The 26,034-nt window shown below is 46.3% G+C and overlaps 2 protein-coding genes across 4 annotated transcripts in view; one reads left to right on the top strand and one right to left on the bottom strand.

Moving 5' to 3' along the window:
• Positions 1-2,099: 2,099 nt before the first annotated feature.
• Positions 2,100-9,171, bottom strand: LOC309838388 (ubiquitin-conjugating enzyme E2 B-like; the record flags this gene model as incomplete). Its single annotated transcript, XM_082679452.1, has 2 exons — positions 8,717-9,171; positions 2,100-2,116 (listed from the first exon to the last, which is right to left on the bottom strand). Exons 1-2 carry the CDS (start codon positions 9,084-9,086, stop codon positions 2,100-2,102), a joined length of 387 nt encoding a protein of 128 aa, XP_082535578.1. The 5' UTR covers positions 9,087-9,171.
• A 911-nt stretch (positions 9,172-10,082) lies between these two features.
• Positions 10,083-26,034, top strand: part of NDEL1 (nudE neurodevelopment protein 1 like 1) — a 48,961-nt gene continuing 33,009 nt past the window's right edge. For 2 of the 3 annotated variants that reach the window (XM_082678039.1, XM_082678040.1), the window contains exon 1: positions 25,798-25,934. The gene's annotated coding sequence lies outside the window, so the exon portion shown is untranslated. Of the gene's footprint in view, positions 10,147-25,797; positions 25,935-26,034 lie in introns of those variants that run through there. The other variant, XM_082678038.1, reaches the window with a different exon arrangement.

Raw genomic sequence — 26,034 nt, 5'->3', positions numbered from 1 at the left:
ACCTCTTGATCCTTTAACAGAGTTCAGTCCCACTCCGTCCCTGCCATAAAAATGTCCAATGTCTGGTTATTTACCCTATTTCTGTTGCTGGTTTTTATATTGAGGTGCAGATCTCGAAATATAGACAGGAGTCCGGTCATAAATATGTAGTCCTGGAGCTCGTTTGTCTCTTGCTTCAGGAAATGTAAACAGGGGGCTGGTAATGAATGTCCCACCTGGAGCCCATCTTCTTCTCACCCCAGGAAGTGTAAACAGGAGGCTGGTTGTAAATGTCTAACCTGGAGCCCATCTGTCTCCTGCCTCAATCAGGGAAATGCAAATCAAGTGTCAAGTGCCCACCCCTGCATCCAGTTGCAGGGGCCCTGCTTGGTTCCAGCCAGCTCAGAGGCTGTTTTGGGATTTCAGTTCATTCACACCCCTGAAAAATCTCACTCTGTCTTACCTGTTCCCTTTGTCCACTGGGCTCTCTCCCCATTATTACATAGCCTGGGGCTGCTGGTAGCACAGGGGAGACCTGGGGCCTTTGAACAGAACACAGGCCCTGCCAGGGCACCTGGCTTGGTAGGTGGACAGGGGCTGCTCTCATTCCCAACTCGCTCCCCTTGGCCCTCAGCCCCCTCAGTCCAACCTGCAGCCCAGCAGCACACAGCAGCCAAAGAGCATCTTCACAGATGTTACCCTGCATCCCTCTCCCCCCTCTGAAGACTTCCATGGCTCCCCACTGCCCTCAGTACAAAGCCCACCCTCCTCAGCCGGCACATGAGGGCCTCACTGCCTTTCCCAGACTGTCTCTGGACATCCTCTTGCCCTTGGCTGTCTCATGCCACACAGAGTGGCCAAAGTGCTGGCTTTTAGTTTAGATACCTAGAAGGCCTCAGGCATCTGGGGCTCTGTGATTTTTTTTTTTAATGCCTTTAAAAATTTTTTTTTTTTCCTGGCTGGAATGCCTTTCTACCTCATCACCTCCCCTCTGGTATCTTTAACTTTTAAGACCTTGTAGGAGGGGATCCTAACTCATCTCTGTCCATTTTTGTGGGCCTGGTGTCTATCAATAGTGCTCAATAAATCAGTGTGGTTTTTTTTGTTTGTTTGTTTTGTTTTTTTCCTTTGGGCCGCATCAGGCAGCACGCGGGATCTTAGCTCCCCGACCAGGGATTGAACCCAGGCTCTCCTCAGTGAAAGCTCGGGGTCCTAACCACTGGACCGCCAGGGAAGTCCCTATCAATGTTTGTTAAATGAATAAAGGTAACCTCTGAAGCCTAGCTCACGTGTATGGGGTGCGTGTGTGTGGAGGGGTGGCGCACAAGAGAAGTTTGGACAATGCATTCTCCCAAAGTCATTCTCCTTTCTATTCTAGACGCCTTCGGAATCCATACCAAGATTCCCCCCTCAAAGTCATAGTGGACTGAAAACCTCAGGTCTGGCTGGAGACAGGAGGATGAGCCCACCACCGGGGTAGAGCCTTACTCAGCCACTGTACACCAGTGTTGTTTTAGAAAAAGCATGATCTTGGACAGGTTCTCCAGGAGGTGAGTCTGGGGAGAGGAGGGAAGATGGGCCGGGGAAGAGGGAGGGACTTGTGACGGAATCTGGGGCTTTTAAAGGAGGAATCCCCCCGGGGAAATCTTAATTTAGTCGTTTGTCTTGGTAATTGTTGCCACATCTAAGTACGCTTGTTTACTTGATTTTTCTTTAAACAACAGCAACAAAAACCTACCCTCTCTCATTCTGAGCATCCATTCTGTGAAATCACAGGTCTGATGCTCTAATTATATCCTTAATAAACAGCAAAATGAATACATACTGTTAAGTAAAAAAAAAAGTTTCTCTTGTGTACCACCGGAAGTCTTGGCGCGCACGGGCCTTGGCACACGCTGATCTGAGACGTACGATTGGGGAATGATGACCCCCAAGGTCCGGAGCCGATCCCAGAGCGGAAAGAAGCCACTTCAGGATTTTTCAAGGCTGAGCCCGAGGCTGGCTTTCAATGCTTGAGAGCCCATTGGACGGGAATCCACAGAGTGGGGTCAACCGAAGGAATCCTGAGAAAAGGAGAAAAATAGCTTGGACTTGCGAATGAAACTGGCAAGGACGGACGGTCACCCGAGGGTGGGGGCTGCGGGAGGAGACAGAGGGCAGCAGGGGTGGGGTACTGGGAGAGCAGGAAGGCTGAGTCACGCCGCAGCCGCGCACGAGCCGCCGTGGGCTGCGTCCTGCAACTCACCTGGTCTGCGTGCGCCCCGCCCCACGCCCTCCCACCATCGTAAAACACACAGACCCCAAATCGCCAACTGCAGGGGGTCGAGATGCTCTGAGACAGGTGGGGGAAGGGAAGCTAAAGAGCGGGGAAGCCCAGAGATTTGCTCGCTGGGCGGTATGTGGAAGGGAAACCTCTCCCCACTTCCTGGGGGTGGTGGCAGCTGCAGAAGAAAGACTGCTTGAAATCAGTCTTTGTTGGAGGATTTTCTGAGTCTTCACTCTTCATCCCAGAACTGAAAGCCTCCTGACAGCTGAGAGGCCTCAATGCTTGAGACAGGTAAGACCAGGGTCAGGGACAGAGTCAGGAGTGAAAAAAATTTTTTGTATTTTTTCTGATTATAAAAATAGCATTAGTGTTGAAAAAAAGTGGAAATTTCATACAAGCACACGTGAAAAGGAAAAACATAAGCTCTATACCACCTCCACACATAACTATTATAACTATTTTGGTGTTTATTCTTCCAGCCCCTATATATATTATTATATATGTATATATATATGATTATGCTAAAGATAATTATATATTATATAATATATAATTATAATATGTGATGATTTAAAAATAAGTGGGATCACACTGAATAAATACTTTCAGGATCTGATTTTTTTCAATTGTTATCTTGTGATCCCCAATAAATTTTCTTTTACACCCTCATTTTTATTTTTATTTATTTTATTATTATTATTTTTTGGCCACACCCTGCAGCTTGCGTATCCCAGCTCCCCCACCAGGGATTGAATCTGTGCCCCCTGCAGTGGAAGGGAAGCTCAGAGTCCTAACCTTTGGACTACCAGGGTACTCCCATACACTCTCATTTTTTAAAAAAATTTATTCATTTTATTTATTTTTGGCTGTGTTGGGTCTTCGTCGCTGCGCGTGGGCTTTCTCTAGCTGCGGCGAGTGGTGGCTGCTCTCCGTTGCGTTGTGTGGGTTTCTCATTGTGGTGGCTTCTCTTGCTGCGGAGCATGGGCTCTAGGCCCGTGACTTCAGTAGTTGTGGGGCGTGGGCTCAGTAGTCGTGCCTTGTGGGTTCTAGAGCGCAAGCTCAGCAGTTGTGGCACATGGGCCTAGTTACTTCGCAGCATGTGGGATCTTCCTGGACCAGGGATCAAACCCGTGTCCCCTGCGTTAGCAGGCAGATTCTTAACCTCTGCGCCACCAGGGAAGTCCCCAGAATTATCTTTTTTAAAAATGTACATTAGTTGAGTTTTGCTTCTCGTCATGACAGAGTGGCTTGTATCAGGCTAGGATTCCTTTAGAGAACAATGTAAAAATTAGATTCCCCCCCCCACTCACAGCTGTTTTAAGGCTTTAAGAGTAGCCAAAGTGGGCAGAACTTAAGTAACCAGGATCCTGTACAGAAGGAAAACCCTTTGAAGTGAGGGGGATCATCTCCACTGCTTTCCTTAAGGAAATTCCTTACAGTAATTTGCTGATTTGCTTGGGAGGCATTGAGGCTGAGCAGAAAATGGTGGCCTAAAGTTTTGGCATTATCACAAGGCTCAGGAGTTCAGGAGCTGACAAGAAAGAGGGACCTGAGAAACACTTTAGGGTTTCAGCTGAGACCCCTGAAGGGCTATGATCTAGGAGCAAGGGCAATCCAGAAACATACCAGCCCATACAAAGCCAGGAACATCTCAGTTCCTGATTGTATTAAATGATTTAACCCTACTCTAACTGCCTGGAAACAACAAGAACAAAAAACCCCACAAACAACAACAACAAAACCACCCCCCCAAAACAAAAGAAAAGCCCCAGAAATTTCCATCTCTTCTGGAGAAATAACATAATCCAGAGCCTCTATGGTTTTTCATTCTACACAGCATCCAACATTTAACAAAAGTTAACAGATATACTAAGAGACAAGACCAAATGAACAAAAACCAAGAGAAAAAAATAAATAGTAGACCTGAAGGAGAAAAAGATATTGGTATTATTGTACATGGACTCTAATACATTCAAGAAAGTAGATGGAGAACTAGAAACAATATCTTTAAAAGAACCAAGTGGAAACTCTAGAATTGAAAAATACAATTACTTAAAAACAGAAAAAAAAAAACCCAAACCAAAACAAAAAAACTCTATAGATGGGTTTAACAGCAGTTTTTTGTTTGTTTGTTTGTTTGTTTTGGGGCCACACTGGGAGGCTTGTGGGATCTTAGTTCCCTGACCAGGGACTGAACCCAGGCCACAGCAGTGAAAGTGCTGAGTCCTAACCACTGGACCGACCGCCAGGGAATTCCCAACAGTCGGTTAGATATAACAGAAGACAGGATTAGTAAACTGAAAGACAGGTGGGTAGAAAATATTCAGTCTGAAGCATGGGAGTGGGATAAAAAAGATGGAAAATACAGAAAAGAGCATAAGAGAGTATGGAATATGATGTAAAGGTCTAAATACATTTAATTGGATTCAGGGAGAGTGAGTGAGTCGTTCTGAAGCAATAGGTGAAGAGTTACTGATTACAAATTTTACAGTATTAGTGAAAGACATTAAAACACAGATTCAAGAAACTCTACAAACCTGAAGCAAAATAAATACAAAAAATCCCTACCTGGGCAAACTAGTAAAACTTCTGAAAACCAAAGTCAAAGATTATTTTAAAAAATTGACTGAGGGCTTCCCTGCTGGCGCAGTGGTTAAGAATCCACCTGCCAATGCAGGGGACACGGGTTTGAGCCCTGGTCCGGGAAGACCCCACATGCTGCTGAGCAACTAAGCCCATGCACCACAACTACTGAGCCTGCACTCTAGAGCCCGTGAGCCACAACTACTGAAGCCCGTGTGCCTAGAGCCTGTGGTCCGCAACGAGAAGCCACGGCAATGAGAAGCCCACGAACCACATTGAAGAGTGGCTCCTGCTCACCGCAACTAGAGAAAGCCCGTGTACAGCAACGAAGACCCAAAGCAGCCAAAATAAATAAATAAATAAATAAATAAATAAATAAATAAATAAAAGACCTTAATTAATTAAAAAAAAAAGAAGTTGGAACAAAGGTTTACAAACGAAAACAGAGACTTCATTGCCAAGAGAGCTGAACTAAAAGTACTACTAAAGAACATTCTTTAGGCAGAATGAAAGTGACCCCAATGGAAGCAAAGACATGCAGGAATGAATGAATGACAAGAGGGAAATGTGTGGGGAAAATACACGAATATTGACTGTATAGAATAATAATATTGATAATATCTTAAGTTTAAAAATGCGTGAAAAATTAAAATACTTGACAATAATAGCCAAAAAGCAGGAGGAGGATATATGGAGTTAAATCAATCCTAAGATTCTTGCATTAGCTGGGTAGTGGGATTGCTTGATAACCATTAAAATAATAGTGAAAGGGCTTCCCTGGTGGCGCAGTGGTTGAGAGTCCGCCTGCCGATGCAGGGGACACGGGTTTGTTCCCCGGTCCGGGAAGATCCCACATGCCACGGAGCGGCTGGGCCCGTGAGCCATGGCCGCTGAGCCTGCGCGTCTGCAACGGGAGAGGCCACAACAGTGAGAGGCCCGCGTACTGCAAAAAAAAAAAAAAAAAAAAAAAAGAAGGTAAGGTTTAAAATAGGGACATTTCTTAAAAATGTCTTTGACTAATTATATTTCTTCTGCTATGAGCTTACCTGTATCTTTTGCCCTGTATACTATTTGGATGCTTTCCTTCTGCTATTGATTTTAGATGGATTTAAATATAGGTAAGTAGAAATATGTCCATGTGAATGTTGCAAATACTTTCTTATAGGGATCAGTTTTAAATCTTTATGCCTTGGTTGTAACACTAAGGGCGTGGTTTCACCACTTGCTTTGATGTTAGTGAAAAGAGAAATGGTCAGGTCTTAGGCTTTACACCCCTAATCAATTGAACTGAACTGAGGTCAAGGGAGCAAGCAAACCTGAGGTGCTGCATTCTTGTCATTTAGAGAGTATGGAGTTATCTGAACCAGTGATAGGAATAACGAATGGTGAATGTTGAAGTCTAAAGAAGGAAGAGAAATAAACCGGGCTGGGAAAAACTACAAAAATCCACAAGAGAAGGCTCAGCCGCCGCACACGAGTAGCTGCCGCTGTGGGAGGGGATGCCTGGAGCAGAGACGTGTGATGCATAGCTAATCACGACCAGCAGGTGGCGCTCTAAAGCCGTCCGATTGCTCTCCAGACTTCCAGAGTTGAGATTTTGCTTGAGCACCTAGAAAGAGGAAACTGAGGCCCCGGGAGCTTCGGACCCCTAATTTTTGGCTGTGTGATCTAGAGCAGCGGTCCCCAACCTTTTTGGCACCGGGGATGGGTTTCTGTGGAAGACAATTTTTCCACGGACGAGGGTGGGGGCGTGGTTCAGGCGGTAATGCGAGCCACGGGGAGCCATGAGGAGCAGCAGATGAAGCTTCGCGGGCTCGCCCGCCGCTCACTGCTCACCTCCGGCTGTGCGGCCCGGTACCGTCCACGGCCTGGGGGTTGGGGAGCCCTGCTCTAGAGGCAAAATCCCCAACATCTAGAGCCCTGTGGGGTGTTTTTTTTTTTTTTTTTTCGGTACGCGGGCCTCTCACTGTTGTGGCCTCTCCCGTTGCGGAGCACAAGCTCCGGACGCGCAAGCTCAGCGGCCATGGCTCACGGGCCCCGCCGCTCTGCGGCATGTGGAATTTTTCCGGACCAGGACACGAACCCGTGTCTCCTGCATTGTCAGGCGGACTCTCAACCACTGCGCCACCAGAGAAGCCCAACCCCCGTGGGGGTTCTTTTTCTATGCTTGCTTTGCCTGTGGGCGCCTGAATTCCATCATCTCTTCAATTCAGTGGCTCAAACCTTGATGAGCAAACCGATCACCTGGTTCTCTTGTGAAAATGCAAATTCTAATTCAATCGGACTGGGGTGGGGCCTGAGGTTCTGCGTTTCTAACTAGCTCCCTGGTGATGACTCACACTCAGTAGTTCCGAAACTTAGAACATGCTGACTCTAAGGTCCTTTCTCTGTGATGTGGGAGGTGGGAGAGCTTGCAGCTTCCTGGAGTAAAATCCCTGGAGTAAAATCTGAAATGTCTACAAGTCAAAGTTGGGCCAGCTGCGTGACCTCTTGGGGTCTCAGTTTCCTCATCTGTAAAATGGGAATGGTGACGGCCTTTACTTAGAGAGTTATTTGAAGGTTAAAGCAGGATATTGTATGTAAAACACCACAGTGCCTGGCGCCTAGTAAGCCTCAACAAGGCTTGGGGTTACACTATGAGAAGTATGGAGACGGGCAGCCCTGGTGGGGTGGTACCTTGGAGGGAGCAAGAGGTGAGGGGCAATCCTTAAGAAGGTGCCATCTTAGCTATCAAGATATCTGTCATCTGAAAGAAAGGGGACCTTTTTGTCATCTGGCTGAGGACAGAGAGCCAGGAGGAGAGCAGGTCTCCTGATCAGGTTGTAAACGTAAGGCTGCTTTTGAGGGAGATTTAAGTAGGCTGCAGGCTACGCGGGCTTCCTTCGGGAGATGGGGGCGGGATGGGAAGCAGTAGTTCCAGGCAGCTTGAGCTGCAGCTTTCATCACACTCCCCCATTTCACATCTTTAGGGGCTTTAGGGGTTGTGAGAAGAGCTAAGAGGAGCCAGGGATCGCCCTGGTCCTGCCCTCCTGCAAGGCTCTGCTACAGCCTGCAAAACCGTGGCTATGGCGACCTCAGCCCAGATGCCGGAGTTTACCAAAACGCTTTAAATAGGGCGGTGTTTCCATAGCATCTTTTTTTCTTTTTTTTTTTTTAATAAATTTATTTATTTATTTTTGGCTGCATTGGGTCTTCGTTGCTGTGCGCATCTTTATCTAGTTGCAGCGAGCGGAGGCTACTCTTCGTTGTGGTGCATGGGCTTCTCATTGCAGTGGCCTCTCTTGTTGCGGACCACAGGCTCCAGCCTCGTTAGCTTCAGTAGTCGTGGCATGTGGGCTCAGTAGTTGTGGTGCAAGGGCTTAGTTGCTACACAGCATGTGGGATCTTCCCGGACCAGGGCTTGAAGCCAGGTCACCTGCATTGGCAGGCGGATTCTTAACCACTGTGCCACCTGGGAAGCCCCATAGCATCTTTTTTTTGCCCTGAAGTTATGTATTTTAACAGCTTTACGTGTAATGTTCATATATAAAAAACTTTAAGTGCTTTCCTCCAATTAAAAATATCTAAAGAATTCAAAAATAAGGCATTCGATGTTTGAAAAAAGTACAGATTTACAAAATGTGCAGATTGTGTCATGAAAACTCCACACTAACATTATACACTTGGAGAAAATACAAGCAGGATATATTACACCTTCATGTAAGCAACAACTTAGTTCACACCATGCAATAAAAAGTACATTAATCAAGATACACTAGCTTTTGTAGATTCTAAACTGAAGGACTTTTTTTTCCTGTAGAATCCTTAAAACCTGTGGCACTTAAAATTTGTTAGCCTTTCTACTGCGAGGTAAATTACACACAACAATGATGAAAAAGATGAACAGACCAGTTGTGTATTGTGAATCATTCCAGCTTTGTTCAATAATGGCCGAAACCCTTTTCTCATCTCCTCGTTTGTTTTCCTGATAAAGCTGTGCTGCCTGCCTATTGGCTGGACTATTTGGATTCGGTTCATCCAGCAGGGACTGAATTGATGTTAAGAGAGAAGCTACTTCATATATTGGACTCCACTGATCCTGAAGGATATCTAAACATGTGCTACCATCAGCATACACATTCGGATGAAGCATTTTGGATAAAAACCTGACAGCTGGCAGTATATTTGGATACTCTTCAGAAAATTCTGTTACTGGTTTAAAAGTACCATCTTCAAAGGATGTCCCTTCTGGTCCAAATATAACTGCATTCCAGTGCATGATGTTGTTTTCAGATGGTGTGCCACTGACACCCACAGGTGGATCCTCTTGCAATCACTTGAAATCCCGCATAAGCCTCCTCCAGGGCGGGTCGGCATGCTCCCCAGCTGCCCGCAGTCAGTCTGAAAGCCCCATAGCATCTTAAAGGTCCATGAACATTTATGGACTAACTTCCAGTGCTCTGCTGGATGTTCCTGGGGATACAGAGACAAAGCCATGCAGCCCTTTCCCTCTCTGGGTGACCTTGGGGAGGTAAACATCACCGTGGGAAGGAATGATCAGTGAAGGGCCTCAGTAGCAGTTCTTAGCAATGGTGCTTGTCCTACGTGGTGGGACTTAATGACACACGGGACCTGCAGCCGCTGTGGAGGTGAGAGGTGTTTGGGGTGACTCTTCAGACCAGGATGGTCTGACCTGATAAAGACTAAAGGAGTGGGTCAGATTTGGAGAGGCAGAAAGGAGGGGGGATGCCACAACCCACTAAAGGGACTAATTGGATGTATATGAAGCCAATTACACACGTTATCTCATTTAAGCCCAAACAATAGTGTTAGGTCAGTACGGCATTTCATTTTGGGAAAATGCAGAGACGCACGGCAACCCGTTCAAGGTCTCGCCGCTAAAAGTGGTAAGTGGAGGCTATCTGACTTCAAGTTCTTTCTTTTAAGTACCACATGTGTGCTGTGCCAGGCTCTGTGCATCTCTTCTTCCCCTCGCCTTTCCCCTCAAATACAGGGCCGGAGACATACATGCATATAGTGGACATGGGGAAGCTTGAAGTTCCGGCTAAAGAGTTAGGGCTTGAATTTGTTTTTTTCCCTTCCCCAGCCCTGAAGTCTTGTTCAACAACAGCTGAGCGATGAGGCTGGCAGGGTTGCCTCACTTCTAGAAGGCCGGCCCCAGCCTTCCTGGCCTGAACCCACTTCCTGTCCTTGTGCCTCTTTTGTCAGAAGGTGATTCTCACACTTCCTGTTGATTTCTATTTTGTTTCAGCGGCTTCAGCTCCGGCTGCTTTGTGCTGCTGTTGATCTCATCAGAGAGGGCTGGGACACGGGACCAGGTACGTTGGGATGGTGGGGAGTTGGGGGGTCAGCTTGGACAAGGTCTGGGCCAGGTGAGGGCCAGCTGGCAACACGCCAGAGTTGGGGTGGGGGGCTCCTGGTGGACCCTCTCTGTCCATGTGGTCAGGGGACTGTCAGAGGCTGAGGTCAGTTTGTGAAGTTGGCTGTATCTCTGTGTTTGGGGGTGATACCAGGGGTTGGCTTTGGTGGTTTCCTGAAATCCCATCACCTTGATTTGGTTGTATATTACCTGAGCTGCCCAGGTAGCATTTTTCTGGGTTGCAGAGAGACCTCCTTGGGTTCAGACAGGTTTATCTGAGGTTGACTGAGACGCAGCCGGTGTGCTGCTTGCAATTTTGCCAGGCTGACGAAGTTGGGGCTTGTGATTAAGTCTTGGCTTCTTGCCTTATTTATGGGCAAGTCACTTTCCTGTGAACCTGTTTTCTGGTCGACACAGTTGTAAAATGTCTCTGCTTTGTGGGATGTTTGTGATGCTTGAGCAGGACAATGATTGTGAAAGTGTTTTGTAAACTATAAGACGGCATTCTCAGGGTTAGAGGTTACTTTTATTTCATTTTCTTTGTTTTTAAAAATAAATTTATTTATTTGTTTATTTTTGGCTGCGTTGGGTCTTCGTTGCTGCACGGGCTTTCTCTAGTTGCGGCGAGTGGGGGCTACTCTTCGTTGCGGTGCGCGGGCTTCTCTTTGCTGTGGCTTCTCTTGTTGCGGAGCACGGGCTCTAGGCGCGCAGGCTTCAGTAGTTGTGGCTTGCAGGCTCTAGCGCGCAGGCTCAGTAGTTGCGGAGCACGGGCTTAGTTGCTCCGTGGCATGTGGGATCTTCCCAGACCATGGCTCGAACCCGTGTCACCTGCGTTAGCAGGCAGATTCTTAACCACTGCGCCACCAGGGAAGTCCCAAGCCATCTCGTTCTGTTGAGAAAGACTCTCTGATCTCCTGCCTGGAGGGTAGAATCCAGGCTGCCAGCATTCTTGGAGGGTCAGTAGGGGAGGGAATTTGGGGGTCTCATCGTTTGATATGAAGCCTTTGAAGAATCCTCCCTCCCTTTATCCCACTTCCCTTTCTAGTGTAGTGGAGCTTCTCTGGTTTAGTTTCTCCAGAGGAGAAGCCTTCTCCTCCTGCTGGGCAGAGGGAGAGCTAAATGCCTTGGCTGGTCAGTTACCTGGGCTGTGAAGTCTGAGTGCTTTGTAAACACACTGTGCTTTCAACAGCATTCCTGTTTTTGGCTCCACCCCACCCCGTCTTCTGACATAGCTGGTACTTCCAATTCCTGGGCCTTTCTGCGGTTCAGAGGCACACCCTGCTTGCTTCTGGTTGGCATTCAGTTTCCAGCCTTCTCTGATGCAGTCCATCAGCTGCCATTCACCATTCTGCTTGCTGTCTTCCAAGTCTGTTGACGTCTGCTCTCCCGTACTCTGTCCTGATGGGTTTCTACCTTTTAAAATTTGTCCTGGGCTTCCCTGGTGGCGCAGTGGTTGAGAGTCCGCCTGCCGATGCAGGCGACACAGGTTCGTGCCCCGGTCCGGGAAGATCCCACATGCCGCGGAGCAGCTGGGCCCGCGAGCCATGGCCGCTGAGCCTGTGTGTCCGGAGCCTGTGCTCCGCAACAGGAGAGGCCCGCGTACCGCAGGAAAAAAAAAAAAAAAAAATTTGTCCTGTCTTTTTTGTGATGTTTCAGGAGGAAGTGGAGATACTTGTATTCAATCCATTGTGGTAACTGCTATAGTCGTAGCATTTTCACTTGGACCAGTGTTGTCTGAGAGTGTTGGCTTCCTCACACTATTGCCAGAACTGGGTATTATCATTTGTTTTATTTTTTTAAATTTTATTTATTTTTATTATTCGTATTTCTTCAGTGAACCACTTATTTATGTTCATTGCTCATCTTTCTACTGGAGTAGGATAATTGTTAAATTGTTAACATATGGCCAGCTCAGGAAAGAGGTTTGTGGTCGATCCCTTATTTTCTTGTATATGTGATCTCAGAGCATAGGCTTCAGAAAACAGCAGTTCTTAATGACTATGTCAAGAATTTGATGAATTTTTTTCTCCCTTGGATTATAAAAGTAATCTGTGTTCACTGTAGGAAATTTGGAAAATACAGATAAACACAAAAAAGAAAATATAAATCGCCTAGAGATAGCCACCAGTTATAAATATATCCTTCCAGTCTTTTCTTCCTGTGGGCATATACTTATAAAAGTGGAGTCATTTTATTTTGTATTCATGCTTTCGACTTACTAATCATAATTTGTTCTCATATTATTACACAGTGTTCTATTACATTATCATTCGTGGCTACCTGGTATTCCATTGTGTGGATATATGATCATTGATTCAGTCAATTCCCTTTGATGGACATTTAGGGTCTTACTGGGTTAAAATTTGCATTAACAATTTCCTCTTTTGGTCATGTCCCCATATAATCTTGTTTTCCACTGTGTATCTGCTTAGCAATTTCTTTTTTTGGGGGAAAGGATGAAGGTAAACATTAATCCTTTTCTGGTTAAATTATTACTCATTCCAAATTATACAGACTCAGGGAGATTTTTCTAGCACTTTTTTTTTCTGTGGGTCAGAGGGAGAGATGGGGAAGGGTCACTCTGGGATTCTCATTAGATTCCTCCACAGCTTTCAATTAGAGAGAAAATGATGAGGGGCAAAAGCACCAGGGAGGAGAGATGTATGCAATAATGAGAAAAAAGAAGCTGACCAGGCAGGCATCTGAAAAAAATCATCCAAGAAATAATAGCTTAAGAGAGAGAAAACCTGAAAGAACAAACTGGTCTGAGAGTTGAAGACCTGAATTTTTTCCCTGAGTCTGTCATTAAACTGTGTGTCCTTGGGCAGGTTGCTCAACCTCTCTGGTTTCCTCATTGGCATTCCTCATCTCAGGTAGCTTTCTAAGTTCTCTTTTATCTTCTGAGGTTCTATGAATATAGACTTTGTCACACTAGCTGTGTGATTCTGGACAAGTTGCTTAACTTCTCTGAGACATGGTGTTCTCAGCTGTAAAGCGGGAACACTAATAGCTACTTCATAGGGTTGTTGTAAATGGATGTGTGTAAAGCACTTATCACAGGACCTGTCCCAGGTGAAGTATCCAATAAATGAAAGCTTTTAAAAAATTTTTTAATAGATATTTATTGGAGTATAATTGCTTCACAATACTGTGTTAGTTTCTGTTGCACAACAAAGCGAATCAGCCATATGCATACACACGTCCCCATATCCCCTCCCTCTTGAGCCTCCCTCCCACCCTCCCTATCCCACCCCTCTAGGTCATCGCATATCACTGAGCCGATCTCCCTGTGCTATGCTGCTGCTTCCCACCAGCCAGCTATTTTACATTCGGTAGTGTATATACGTCGATGCTACTCTCATTTCGCCCCAGCTTCCCCCTCCTACCCCATGTCCTCAAGTCCAGTCTCTATGTCTACCTCTTTATTCCTGCCCTGCAAAAGGTACTAGGTTTATCAGTACCTTTTTTTTTTTTTTTTAGATTCCATATATATGTGTTAGCATACGGTATGTTTTCCTCATTCTGACTTACTTCACTCTGTATAACAGACTCTAGGTCCATCCACCTCATTACAAATAACTCAATTTCGTTTCTGAAAGCTATTTTTATTGCATGCCAGTTGTTATGTAAAAGGAGGGCAATTATATCATCCCACACCCTGTGTATTGGAAAGGAACTCTGTCTTCTTAAAAGCTGTTTCCAGGTTCAGTCAGCAGCTGGGACACATGCCAAGGGGCACAGTACAAAGTCACCACTGGCCTCGGATCTCCCTTTGCAGTGCATTCCTCCCTGGGACCTGGATGCTGTCCAGATGTGGGTCAAGTAAACACCCTCTGCTCAACACAGATAAATAGGATGCGTGGATGTTGGTCCATAGGGGAAGCAATAGGAAACCCCACTTTCCAAATATAAAATACCCGGAAATGTAGCCGAAGGGGAACTGAGCCCTAAATGATATGAATCACCAACGCGAGATGCTATTTAGAAAACGCTGACATCCTTTCAAGCTGTGATTAATGAGCACGGAGACAGGAGGAAGAAGTCGAGGGTGTAGCTGCAGTTTTGCTGTTCGCTGCTGTGCCTTCTTGGATAAATTACCCTATTCTGTAAAATCAGGAGGCTGGTTCTATTTTTTTTCCCCAAAGGACAGTCTGTGTACTACTGGTGGCACGCACAGTGATGCTATGTGGTGCAGAGATGAACATTTGACATTTTTTTTAAACTTTCTATTTTGTATTGGAGTATAGTTGATCAATGTTGTGATATTTTCAGGTGTACAGACATCTTTCTTAATGTGTATATATATATATATTAAAATTTTTATTGGAGTATGGTTGATTTACAATGTTGTGTTAGTTTCAGGTATACAGCAAAGTGGATCTGTCATACATATACACGTATCCACTCGTTTTTAGGTTCTTTTCCCATATAGGCCATTACAGAATATTGAGTAGCGTTCCTTGTGCTGTACATAGGTCCTTGAACATTTGACATCTTAATAGTCATGTATTTAACTTATGAAATAGTAGGGAAAATACGACTAGCAATCAATTCTATAATTTCATAGATATGATTGTTTTTTTAAAAAAAAATTTATTTGGGCTGCACCAGGTCTTAGTTCTGGCATGCGAGATAATTGTTGCGGCATATGGGATCTTTTTTTAGCTGTGGTATGTGGCATCTTTTAGTTGTAGCACATGGACTCTTAGTTCCGGCATGTGGGATCTTGTTCTCCGACGAGGGATCGAACCCGGGCCCCCTGCCTTGGGAGCTCGGAGTCTTACCCACTGGACCACCAGGGAAGTCCCCAATATGCTTATTTTTTAAGTTCATTTTCTTAGAAAGTGATCTGATTCAAAGAAAAATTCAAAGATGAAAAGCAGAAATGGCAAATATCGTGAAGGTGGTAAAATTGGAGCATCAGATGTGGTGGGCAGAATAATAGCCCCCAAAGGTGTCCAGGTCCTAATCCCCAGAACCTGTGAGTATGTTACCTTTTATGGCAAAAAGGACTTTGCGGTTGTAAGTTAAGGATTTTGCGATGGGGGGATTATCCTGTTAAGAAGAGCTCTCCGATCTCCTGCTTGGAGGGTACAGGCTGTTGGCATTCTGGGAGACCATCAGGGAAGGAAGCTGGGGTCTCATTTGATATTCAGCCTTTGAAGTATTCCCCCTTCCTCTCCGGCTTCCCCCCTCTTTTTTTCTAAACATTTATTTATTATTTATAATATTTGGCTGTGCCAGGTCTCAGTCGAGGATGGCATGCGAGATCTTCGCGTGGGATCTTCGTTGCCGTGTGCGGGATCTTTAGGTCCCTGACCAGGGATCACACCCAGGCCCCCTGCATTAGGAGCACGGAGTCTTAACCATTGGACCACCAGGGAAGTCCCCCGCTTCCCTTTATATTGTATTGATTCAGCCTTGCTCTCCCGTATGCTCAGTGTCCCAGGTCTGGAGCGTCTCTGGTTTAGTTTCCCCAGGGAATAAACTTCCTCCTCTTCCCCCTGCTGGGCTGGATTATCTGGGTGGGCCCAACGTAATCAGAAAGGTCCTTATAAGAGGGAGGCAGGAGTCAGAGAAGGCAATGTGATAACAGAAACAGCCACTGGAGTGATGCGGTCATGAGCTCAGGAACGCTGTGGCCCCTAGAAGCTGCAAGTGGCAAGGAACTGGTTCTCCCTGGAAACTCCAGAAGGAACCAGGCCTGCCAATACCTTTATTTTAGTCCCATATGTCTCATTTTGGAATCTGACCTCCAGAACCATAAGAGAATCAATTTGGGTTGTTTTTAAGCGTTAAGCTTGTGGTAATTTGTTACAGCAGCTTCAGGAAATGAAAACACCAGATGTTAGATGCACTTGAAGGCGGTTTATTCTGCAAGTTCAGCGATCCCGAGGCATAGCAAAGGAACGCTGGCAGGAATGAGACTGTTCTTGGTCACCTACCCCCACCCATCTAGGACGGGGCTGACCCTGCCATCACATTGGGCAAACTGGCCAAGGAGAGGCAGGGTCTAAGCGCCCCGGGAGGGTGCGGGAACTGTTATCATCTGGTCCAACCTGCACATTTTACAGATAAAGAAACTGAGGCTCAGAGAAGGGAAGCAAAATCACCAATGATGGAGCTGATTCTCCAGAGAGGAGCAAACACCTGAATTCCTAAGGTGGAGGTTAGGGAAGACGAGCAGGCGGGACTGGGCTCTCACACCAGGGTGGGGAGCCCTGAGAAGGGGTGGTGCCTGCACCTTTGGCTCGAGGTGGAGGGTGGATCTTGCCACCCTTTGATCACCTCCTCTGTGTGTCTGGGCCTCTTGCTTTATATCTTTTTTTTTTAAAATTTATTTTTGGCTGTGTTGAGTCTTCGTTGCTGCGCAGGGGCTTTTTGTAATTGCGGCGAGCCGGGGCTACTCTTCGTTGCCGTGCGCGGGCTTCTCATGGCTATGGCTTCTCTTGTTGTGGAGCACAGGCTCTAGGCGCGTGGGCTTCAGTAGTTGTAGCGCGCAGGCTCAGTAGTTGTGGCGCACGGGCTTAGTTGCTCCGAGGCATGTGGGATCTTTCCGGACCAGAGCTCAAACCCGTGTCCCCTGCATTGGCAGGCGGATTCTTAACCACTGCGCCACCAGGGAAGTCCTGTGCTTCCTCGAATATCTTTTTATCAGGGTTTTAACAACCATCCTGTCAACAGAAGACTTTCGAAAATGGTTGAAACAGCAACATGCTTGAAGAAAGGGCTCCTCTGCTCCCTGCTTATCCTGCCCCCAGCACTTTAATTAATGTCTTCTCTTCTGCCTGGACTGCATCCCTCCAAAGGGATGCTTCTTTTCTTTTTATAGAAGGGACATTTCTACTGTGATTAACAGCAAACCTAGGATGTTTTATTTCTGCATTTCAGCATTTATTTCTGCATTTCAGCATTTATGAATCAAAATTGGCTTCTGTGGCCAGGACTCTCCTGAGTAAAGCCCTTTCTCCTAATTTTGAGCAGAAGATATTTTCCATGTAGAGGCCCCCAAAACCCCCTTGTTGCAATTTTCAAAGTGGACATCAAGGCCTGTGTTGTTACTGTACAGGAATAGATGAAAACTAGCGTGAAATTGCCTCAGGTCCCATGGACTGTCATTTTACCATATTAGGTTATAATTATAAATGGTCAGGGTATTGATCCCCTTATTTAGACAATGGTCACCAGACAAGTGACCCCTGGAGAAGCAATCCTTACATTCCAGATTACCTATAGTTGACGTCCCAGATGGTTCTATCAAAGTCCCAAATATCATTATGTCGTCAGTTAATGGATGTGTAGAAGATATGACATTTAAAAGATTGTGGGGTGGAAACTTTACACCTGTGGAACCAGCACATATATGTTTACCGGAGAGAATAACATCAGATTGGGCTAACTAGGGAGTCATAGCAGGAGGAATTCTTTGGTTTTTTTGGCCACGGCATGTGGCTCGCGGGATCTTAGTTCCCTGACCAGGGATTGAACCTGCACCCCTGGCAGTGAAAGTGCAGAGTCCTAACCACTGGACCACCAGGGAAGGCAATGAATTCTTATGATCTGTGCTATAGAATTAGGAGCCCTCCTACTGAAGCTCACCGACACCTGAGTGCCATGTCACTCTTGTCTCTGCTAGAGTGACTTGGCTGAAAGGCTGGATTTTAAAATGGTCCTAAAGCCACAAACTTAGGAAAATCATTTGGGAAGAATTTTGAGGAAATGATCTTGCTTTGTTAAGTTTGGATGCATTCTTTTTTTTAAAAAAACTTAAAAAATTATACAGAAAAGAAACAAAAAAATATTTAATTCTGGTTAAAAATACAGAAAAGAAACAAAAAAGGAAGGACAGATGAGAGAAAATTACCTGTGATCTCACCTTCCATAGATGACCACTGTTAACATCATTTTGGTATCTATCTTTCCAGACATTTTCTAGGTAGAACATATGTATGCATTTGTTTTACAAAAGTAGGATCCTATTATACATATTGTTGAGTTAACTGCTTTATTCATCTGTTTCATTGTTAATATTCTTTCATACCATCATTGTTACCAACTATCTACTATTATATTGTGTGGCTATCACATAATTCCACTTAACGGATCTTTTCGTGTAGGTTGTTTCTAATTTTTTTGCCAAACAGTGCTTTGATGAACATCCTCATGGATAAATCTTTGCACACATCCTTGATAAATTCTCTTGAGGTAAATTCCTAGGAGAGGCTAGATCGCAAGGGCTGCATATTTGTAAGTTTCTGGCTCACGCCACTAAACTGTCTGCCAGGAAAACTCACACATGGGGCACCCACTTCGCACCGTACACGAGAGTGCTGGTTTCTCTGTGTTCTTGTCTCCACTTTGTAGTCTGATGTTTTAAAAATCTTATATGTTTGTTGGATGAAATATAGAATCCCTTCTTTGCTTTGCTACTTTGAATGGTTTTGATTTGGAGCAAGGTGGAATGTGATATGTTTGTTAGCCCCCTGTGTTTTTCAATTTTGTCAATTGCTCATTTTTTAATAGGGGAGTTTTTTAGTAGAGTTCTAAATGATAAAAGTGCTTTGATGAAAGAAAGAAAAAAGAGAAAGACGGAGCAGCAGAAGAGAGCAACGAAAATAACTCAGAACCTAACATTCTCTGCAAGTTTTTTATTCACTCAACAAATGTTAAGGGCCTACCACACGCCAGGTGCTGCCTTTAATGCCACCCTAAGTATAAAATATTGAAAAGTCCTGGCTCCTTTCCTCCTCAGTACTTATAACTGTCTGACATGCTAATGTTTCTTTATCTGTTTTCGGTTTCCATTCTTTCCCTTCTTTTCTGTAAGCTTGTTTTGTTGCCTGCCCTATCTTTGGGGCCTAGAACAGTGCCAGGCACTCAATTATATTTGTTTGATGGTTGAATTCATGATCTTTCATTCCTGGTAACTTTGACTCATTGGTTTACTGGTAATGGGAGTTTGGCTGAAATTGCCTGGTGACAGTCAGCTCAGGTTGGTAAGAAACATTCCATTTCTTCTAAGCCCTGTCATTTCATTAGGATGGTTTGGGAGTAGGCAAAACTGCTGCCACCTCGTCTGTGCAAAGGTGAATGAGCAGATGCCGCTTTTGTCTGGGGACAGTTACACTGTTTATGTAGGTGTGATGTCAGCAGCCCTTGGGGTTGCCAGGTGTTAACCAAATTAGCAGTGTTGTGCCATCCTATTCTGTGGATGTGGCTGTCACTCTGGGGTGTGGGTAGTGACCATGAAGGGGCTGGAGTGGGGGCCAGGGCTGACAGTGAAGACCGAAGCTTGGGGGAGTGGAGGCCCTGAAGCCAGGAAGCCCACGAGGCTGCAGACAGCTCCAGAACAGGAGGAAGTCCACAGTTCAGGTAGGCTTCTGGGGAAGAAATGGGGAAGCTCCAAGAGATTCCTGGGGGCACGGCAGGATATCCGGGTCCATCGATAGGGGAAAGAGACTCTGGCAACCTCAGTTTGCCCCCCAGATGAGGACGAGGGCCCTTTCTTTCCTGCTACCAGTAACCAGGGCAGGACGCTGGCGGGAAGGCCTGTTGTTGCAGGCTTTACCTAAATTGTCCTCATTTTTCTCACCTGCAAGAGCCACTTGTCAGCGAGCTACACCTGGAGGCCCTCAGAGGGCGAAGCATCCTGCCAGGGCCAGAAGCAGGCCGCATTTTCAGACACCACAGAAAGGGAAGGAAGAGCAAGGAGATTTAGAACCTAAAACCCCTCATGACAAAGTCATCATACCCACTTCCTGCCTTTCTGTTGACTTACAGCCAACTGGAGTTTGAAATTTAGGGGACAAATTCTATGGAAGAGCTGAGGTTTGGGAGCCCGAGTTGCTTTGGGTAGTTGGTGAGCACTGTTTGCTCAAGAAGCTACCGAAGATGCGATAAAGGCAACAAATGGAAGTTCCTTTTCCCTTCGGTACAGGGATGCCCTAGGCTGAGCTCTTGATGGCTGGCTGGGTCAAGGGTTAGGGACCCACCAGAAGTGGGCATTAAAAAAAAATTTATTTTATTGAAGTATAGTTGATTTACAGTGTTGTGTTAATTTCTACTGTACAGAAAAGTGATTCAGTTGTGTATATATACACACACACATTCTTTTTCATATTCTTCATGAAACCATATGGTTTATCACAGGATATTGAATACAGTTCCCTGTGCTATACAATAGAACCTTGTTGTTAATCCATTCTATGTGTAATAGTTTGCATCTGCTAATGCCAAACACGCAATCCTCCCTCCCCCACCTCCCCTCCCCCTTGGCAACCACAAGTCTCTTCTGTGTTTCTGTTTCATAGATAAGTTCATTTGTGTCATATTTTAGATTCCACATATAAGTGATATCATATGATATTTGTCTTTCTCTTTCTGACTTACTTCACTTAGTATGACAACGTCTAGGTCCATCCATGTTGCTGCAAATGGCATTATTTCCTTCTTTTTATGGCTGAGTAATATTCCATTGTATATGTATAGATATATATATACTTCATCTTCTTTATCCTTTCATCTGCTGATGGACATTTAGGTTTCCATGTCTTGGCTAGTGTGAGTAGTGCTGCTATGAACACAGGGGTGCACAGGAGTGGACATTTTTGAATCAGCCATGACCTGGTTATCATTCCTTATCTTGGAAGGGGAAATTTACCATCTGGTTGAAGGCTCTGGCATTCTGTAGACCACCTAGCAAGTCATTCATTCAACCAATACTTACTGAGTGGCCACTCTCTGCCAGGCACTATGATGGAAAGTAAGATAAACTTCTCTATTTAAGGCACCTGCACATATTTGTACGTTCTTAATTTCACATCTCTGTTGCCCTTTATTTTAAGGGCCTTGACAGTTTTACATAGAAGAATCCCCTGAGCATTAAGCCCTATTTTCCCTCAGGCAGCAGCCCCTGCCACACCTTATCCTCTTATCCTAGTGTGTTTCTTTATAGTACTTGTCATGACCTGACAGAAATAAATTTGTCTATTTGCTTACTGTCTTCTCCATTAGAATATGAGCTCCATGGGGGTGGGGTGTGCTTTTTATACTTATATGGTTGAAGCCCCAGGGCCTAGAACAGAACAAGCACTATAAACCCATAGCTGATGAGTGAAAGACTTTATCAAATCACTTCTCACCTCAAGGTCCAAGTGTATAGTTTTTTTAAATTAAAAAAAAAACCTAGTAGTTATTGTAAATTACAAAAGCAAAAGATGTTGCTTTGGAGATTGTGGATGCTATAGACTGAGTTTTTTTAGTATTTATTTATTTATTTATTTATGCCTGCATTGGGTTTTTGTTGCTGTGCACAGGCTTTCTCTAGTTGCGGCAAGAAGGGGCTACTCTTCGTTGCGGTGTGTGGGCTTCTCATTGCAGTGGCTTCTCTTGTTGCGGAGCATGGGCTCTAGGCGCGTGGGCTTCAGTAGTTGTGGCATGCGAGCTCAGTAGTTGTGGTGCACAGGCTTAGTTGCTCCGTGGCCTGTGGGATCTTCCCGGACCAGGGCTCCAACCCATGTCCCCTGCGATGGCAGGCGGATTCTTAACCACTTTGCCACCAGGGAAGTCCCTATAGACTGAGTTTTAAGTTTGGGGCTAGAGAAAAGTCATAATTGCTCATGATATAAATCCCAGTTCCTTTGTAACCTAGCATCACCTAAGTTCAGCCTTTCAGACCAGTGAAAATCTCTCTATATGGTAATTTTTCTCAGAATGTGGGGCATTTTCCAGAAAGTGCTGTCAGTCTTGCATTTGGAGTTATTGCCACCAAACCATTGATTCATTTGCTCACCTGCTGCACTGTGTGGCTTGCAGGATCTTAGTTCCCCAATCAGGGATCGAACCCAGGCTCTGGCAGTGAAAGCGCCGAGTCCTAACCATTGCACTGCCAGGGAATTCCCTCTGTGACTTTCACTGAAGTATGTTAAATGAGTGTTTGCCAAGTGCCTGTTGCTGGCAGATACTAGGACAATCAACATTATTCCTGTGCTCAGTGAGCTTTGGTTCCTTGGGGGAGGTCAGACACCTCCATGACCAAAAGGCGTGTTCAGTAAGTCTTCTGTGAACTATGCAGGGTTCTACATAGTTCCTTCCTCCTGAGAGGCTTTAGGTATCAGGGAAGGCTTCCTGGAAGAGGTAGCAATGAGTGAGACTTCAAAAGGCAGAGAAGAATGCAGGCTGGCTCTAGGGAGCAGCTGTAGCACATCGGGCAGTGGAAGTCAATAAAAGGCCCAGAGAGGAAGGGAATTGTCCATTTGGGGTACACAGTGGAGGGTCTGATTAGACCCAGCTAGGTAAACTGCAGGACGGAGACAGGAGAAGTGGGTTGGAGTTGCTTTGGGAGGCCCTTGAAGGCCAGACTTCGTAGTGTGTATTTTATCACAAAAGCAGTAGGACGCCAAAACAAGTTTTGTTGCCCTTGATGCTCTGTACACAGTGGGATTTTAGAAGGTTATTCTGATGGCGGTGTGCACTGCAGGGCTGGAACAAGAAATTTGAGGGAGAGAAGTTCAGGATGAGGGAGAGAAGATCAGGAAGGGATACTTTGGACTGGGGAGATTCAGGGGCAGAAGACTGGAAATGTATTTGAGAGTTTATGAAGGGAAAGTCTTTCAGATTACATTTCACGTGAGTGAAGTGAAAGCTGGGGAAGGGGATGATGAAGGGTGAGTTGACGAGGCTTTTGTGCCTTCCTGACTAGGGGAGTAATGACACCATTGGCAGAAACGTGAAACCCTTTCTGGAAATTTCAGCTGTGGCAAATGGAGAATCTCTTTGAGGTTTAGACACAAAGAGCTGGAGGTGGTGATGGGAATCTCGTGGATGTATCCAGCAGGCCATCAGTAACTAGCGGGCCTCTGGGAGTCCCTTGCCCAGCTTGATTGATGCCCCTATAGCTTAGCAGAAAACAGTTGGCCAAAGAGATATGGAGATCAGACTGAATCAAACCTTTGAGGTGTCTGCTCCCCTGATTCACTAGCTTCTTCACATGCCCCATCTCAGAGTTTTCACGGCAGGCCCGTGTGCACCGCATCCCCTTTTGTGAGTGTGTGAAGTGGCTGGAGTCCACATTCTCATTGGCTGGAGTCTGTGTTAGTGTCCAGACCTCTCCTAAGGCAGCTGATCAACCCCTCCTCTTCCAGCGTTGGAACCTGGCCTCTGTTTCCCGGGTCTCAGAGTTTGTGGTAGGGAAGATGGGATGCTCTCAGGGACTGTGACGTTTGACCACCTTGGCTTGATCCAAGAAACACCTTGGATTGGGACCCATGCCTCAGCAAACCCCTTCCTAATGGTTTATGAAGGCAGAGGGTGGGGTAACCTTCACTCGCCTTTCTACCTTCACAAAGCTGATTGTAACTTCTGTTCCCCTTAGAGGCTGCCTTCCATCTTTACCTCCACTTTATTTCTCTGGGATGGACAAACTGGAAGCAGGGAGTGGGAGAAACTTTGGAGAAAACTCAACCAACACAGAGGAGGGAGATCAGTACAGGGCTTTGATACCTCTGAGAGCCCTGCCAAGCAAAGGCCATTCATTAAGATGGGGCCAACACACCAGTCCTGACAAATACCAGCTCTGGTCCAGGCTGGGTGGGAGGGGTGGTGGCCTGGAAGATGATGCCCACATTTTCTGCAGGGCCTGGCCTGCCATTAGGTGACTCAGTGTGTTTCCCAGGACTTGGCAGGGACCAGAGCTGCAGCCTTTATTTGCTCTTGGGGTGGGACTGTTCCTTCTTGGCACCAGATGTACAGGAAGGCCTCCCTGCTCATCACCTCTGGGGCTCTGCTTTCCTGGCTGAAGCTGTGCCCTGATGGATGAGGTCACAGGCTTCCATGATGTCCCAGGTCACTGGGCTTGCACTAAGACCTGCTTGGGTTTAAACCTCAGCTCCCCGAGCCTCAGTTTTCCAGTATATAAAATGCATGTAATAATTTTAGCCTCCCAAGCTGCTTGTGAGGAAATGTATGTAAAGCTCTTAGCACAGGGCTCTAGCCCAATAAGTAGTCGTTATTAATAAGTGGCCTCTGACGTTGCGGAGCACAGGCTCTGGACGCGCAGGCTCAGCGGCCATGGCTCACGGGCCCAGCCGCTCCGTGGCATGTGGGATCTTCCCGGACCGGGGCCCGAACCCGTGTCCCCTGCATCGGCAGGCGGACTCTCGACCACTGCGCCACCAGGGAAGCCCATCCCCTTTTTTGAGTGGCAGTAGAGTAGTGGTTAATAGTGTGGTTTCTTGAGCTAGATAATCCAGACTAGGTGGGTTTGAACCTTGAGTCCTCTTTTTTCTAGTTAAGTGACCTTGGGCAACCTCATCTTACTGGGTCTTGGTCTCCTCTTTGGTAGACTGGGAATAATAACAGCACCTATCTCATGGGGTCATTGTGAGAATTAAATTATGCAAACCAAGCACTTAGCACAATTGCCAGTACATACAACAAAAGTGAACTACTCATTATTATTATTATCATGATCTTTTCAGAGTCTAGTTCGAGGTGCCATCCTTCCCACAATCCCATTAATTGCTTCTTAGATTTTCATTGATTTGGACACCTCTTAGAATCTATCTTGCACTGCTCCTGTTTATGTCCATGCCCTCAAAAATATAACTGGACCTCCCAGGCTCACCTTGTTCTCACCTTGAGACCTTACACATCACTGTGTCCTCACAAACCCAATCCCAAGAGCACTGACATCAGAGAGAATTATGTTATACATTACACAGCAAAAGTTCCGAAAATTGTTTTAAAAACAGCTCTATTTCTTCAAGTTTTCACTCCCTAAGCAGTTGCCCATCCTCCTCTATCTCAGCCAGTTCACCCCGCCCCCCCTTCTCCAAGTCTTCTGGAGGGGAATATGTATAAATAAAATGGATTCCATTAGTTGGGGGCCCAAGGGAATGAAAACACATACATACGCATATTTACATGAATAAATATACGCTTAGATATATAAAATATACAAGTGGAAATATTTATATTCCCTCGGTCCCCTCAACGAGTCCAATCATTCATTCAGCAAATATGTGAGTTCCCACTTTGTGCCTGGGACCAAGCTATCTGCTGGGATAAAAAAGGAATGAGGCTCCGGTTCTCATGGAACTTACATTTTTACTAGAGGAAGACAAGAAGTAGTATAAAATTTCAGCTAGTGGGAATGCCGTAGAAACAACAGAGGTGTTCGTGAGAGGGAGTGACGAGGGGGCTAGAATACGCCTGAATTGGGTGGTCGAGGTGGACTCGGAGGTGAAATCCGAGCCGAGGTTCTTCTTATAAACTGGAACACTGAAACAGACACTTGGAGGACTTGATGGCTGAAAACCGGGAGGCAGTTGTCATCCACGGTGATGCCACCTTCCCGAACGTAGAGCCTTTTTGGGGAACCACGAAGGTCGCAAACGATACGCAGTGGGGCCCAGAACACCGGCGCAGAAGGCCGCCGCCAGCTTGATGTCAGCGCGCCGGGCCCGGGGCGGCCCGGCCCCCCGTGACACCATTCTCGCCACAGCCCCGCCCAGGCCGCCCCCGCGCTCGCGCGCATGCTCAGAGCCCCGCCCCCGTGCGTCACAGAATGGCCTCGGATACCCAGGCAGCCTCTGACGTGTCGGGGAGGAGGCGGGCGCGGAGGTGCGCGGAGTGGAGCTCAAGGCTGCGGAGGGGAGAGGAGCTGAGCGGCTGGGCGGGCCTGGCCAGGCCAGCGGAGAGGAGACTGCGGTCGAGCGGTGGCGAATATGCGCTTTTGACATATTGGAGGTGAGCCTGTGGTGCGGGGCAGCTCCCGAGGGTGCCGCGCCGAGTCGGCGGTGCCGAGGCCTGTCCCCGGGGAGCCTGCCAGCCCGGGGGCTGTGTCTGA

Source organism: Grampus griseus (genome assembly GCF_964374135.1).
Source record: "Grampus griseus genome assembly, chromosome: 20".
In the NCBI taxonomy this organism is placed as follows: Eukaryota; Metazoa; Chordata; class Mammalia; order Artiodactyla; family Delphinidae; genus Grampus; species Grampus griseus.
This window is presented reverse-complemented; position numbering and strand designations above follow the sequence as displayed.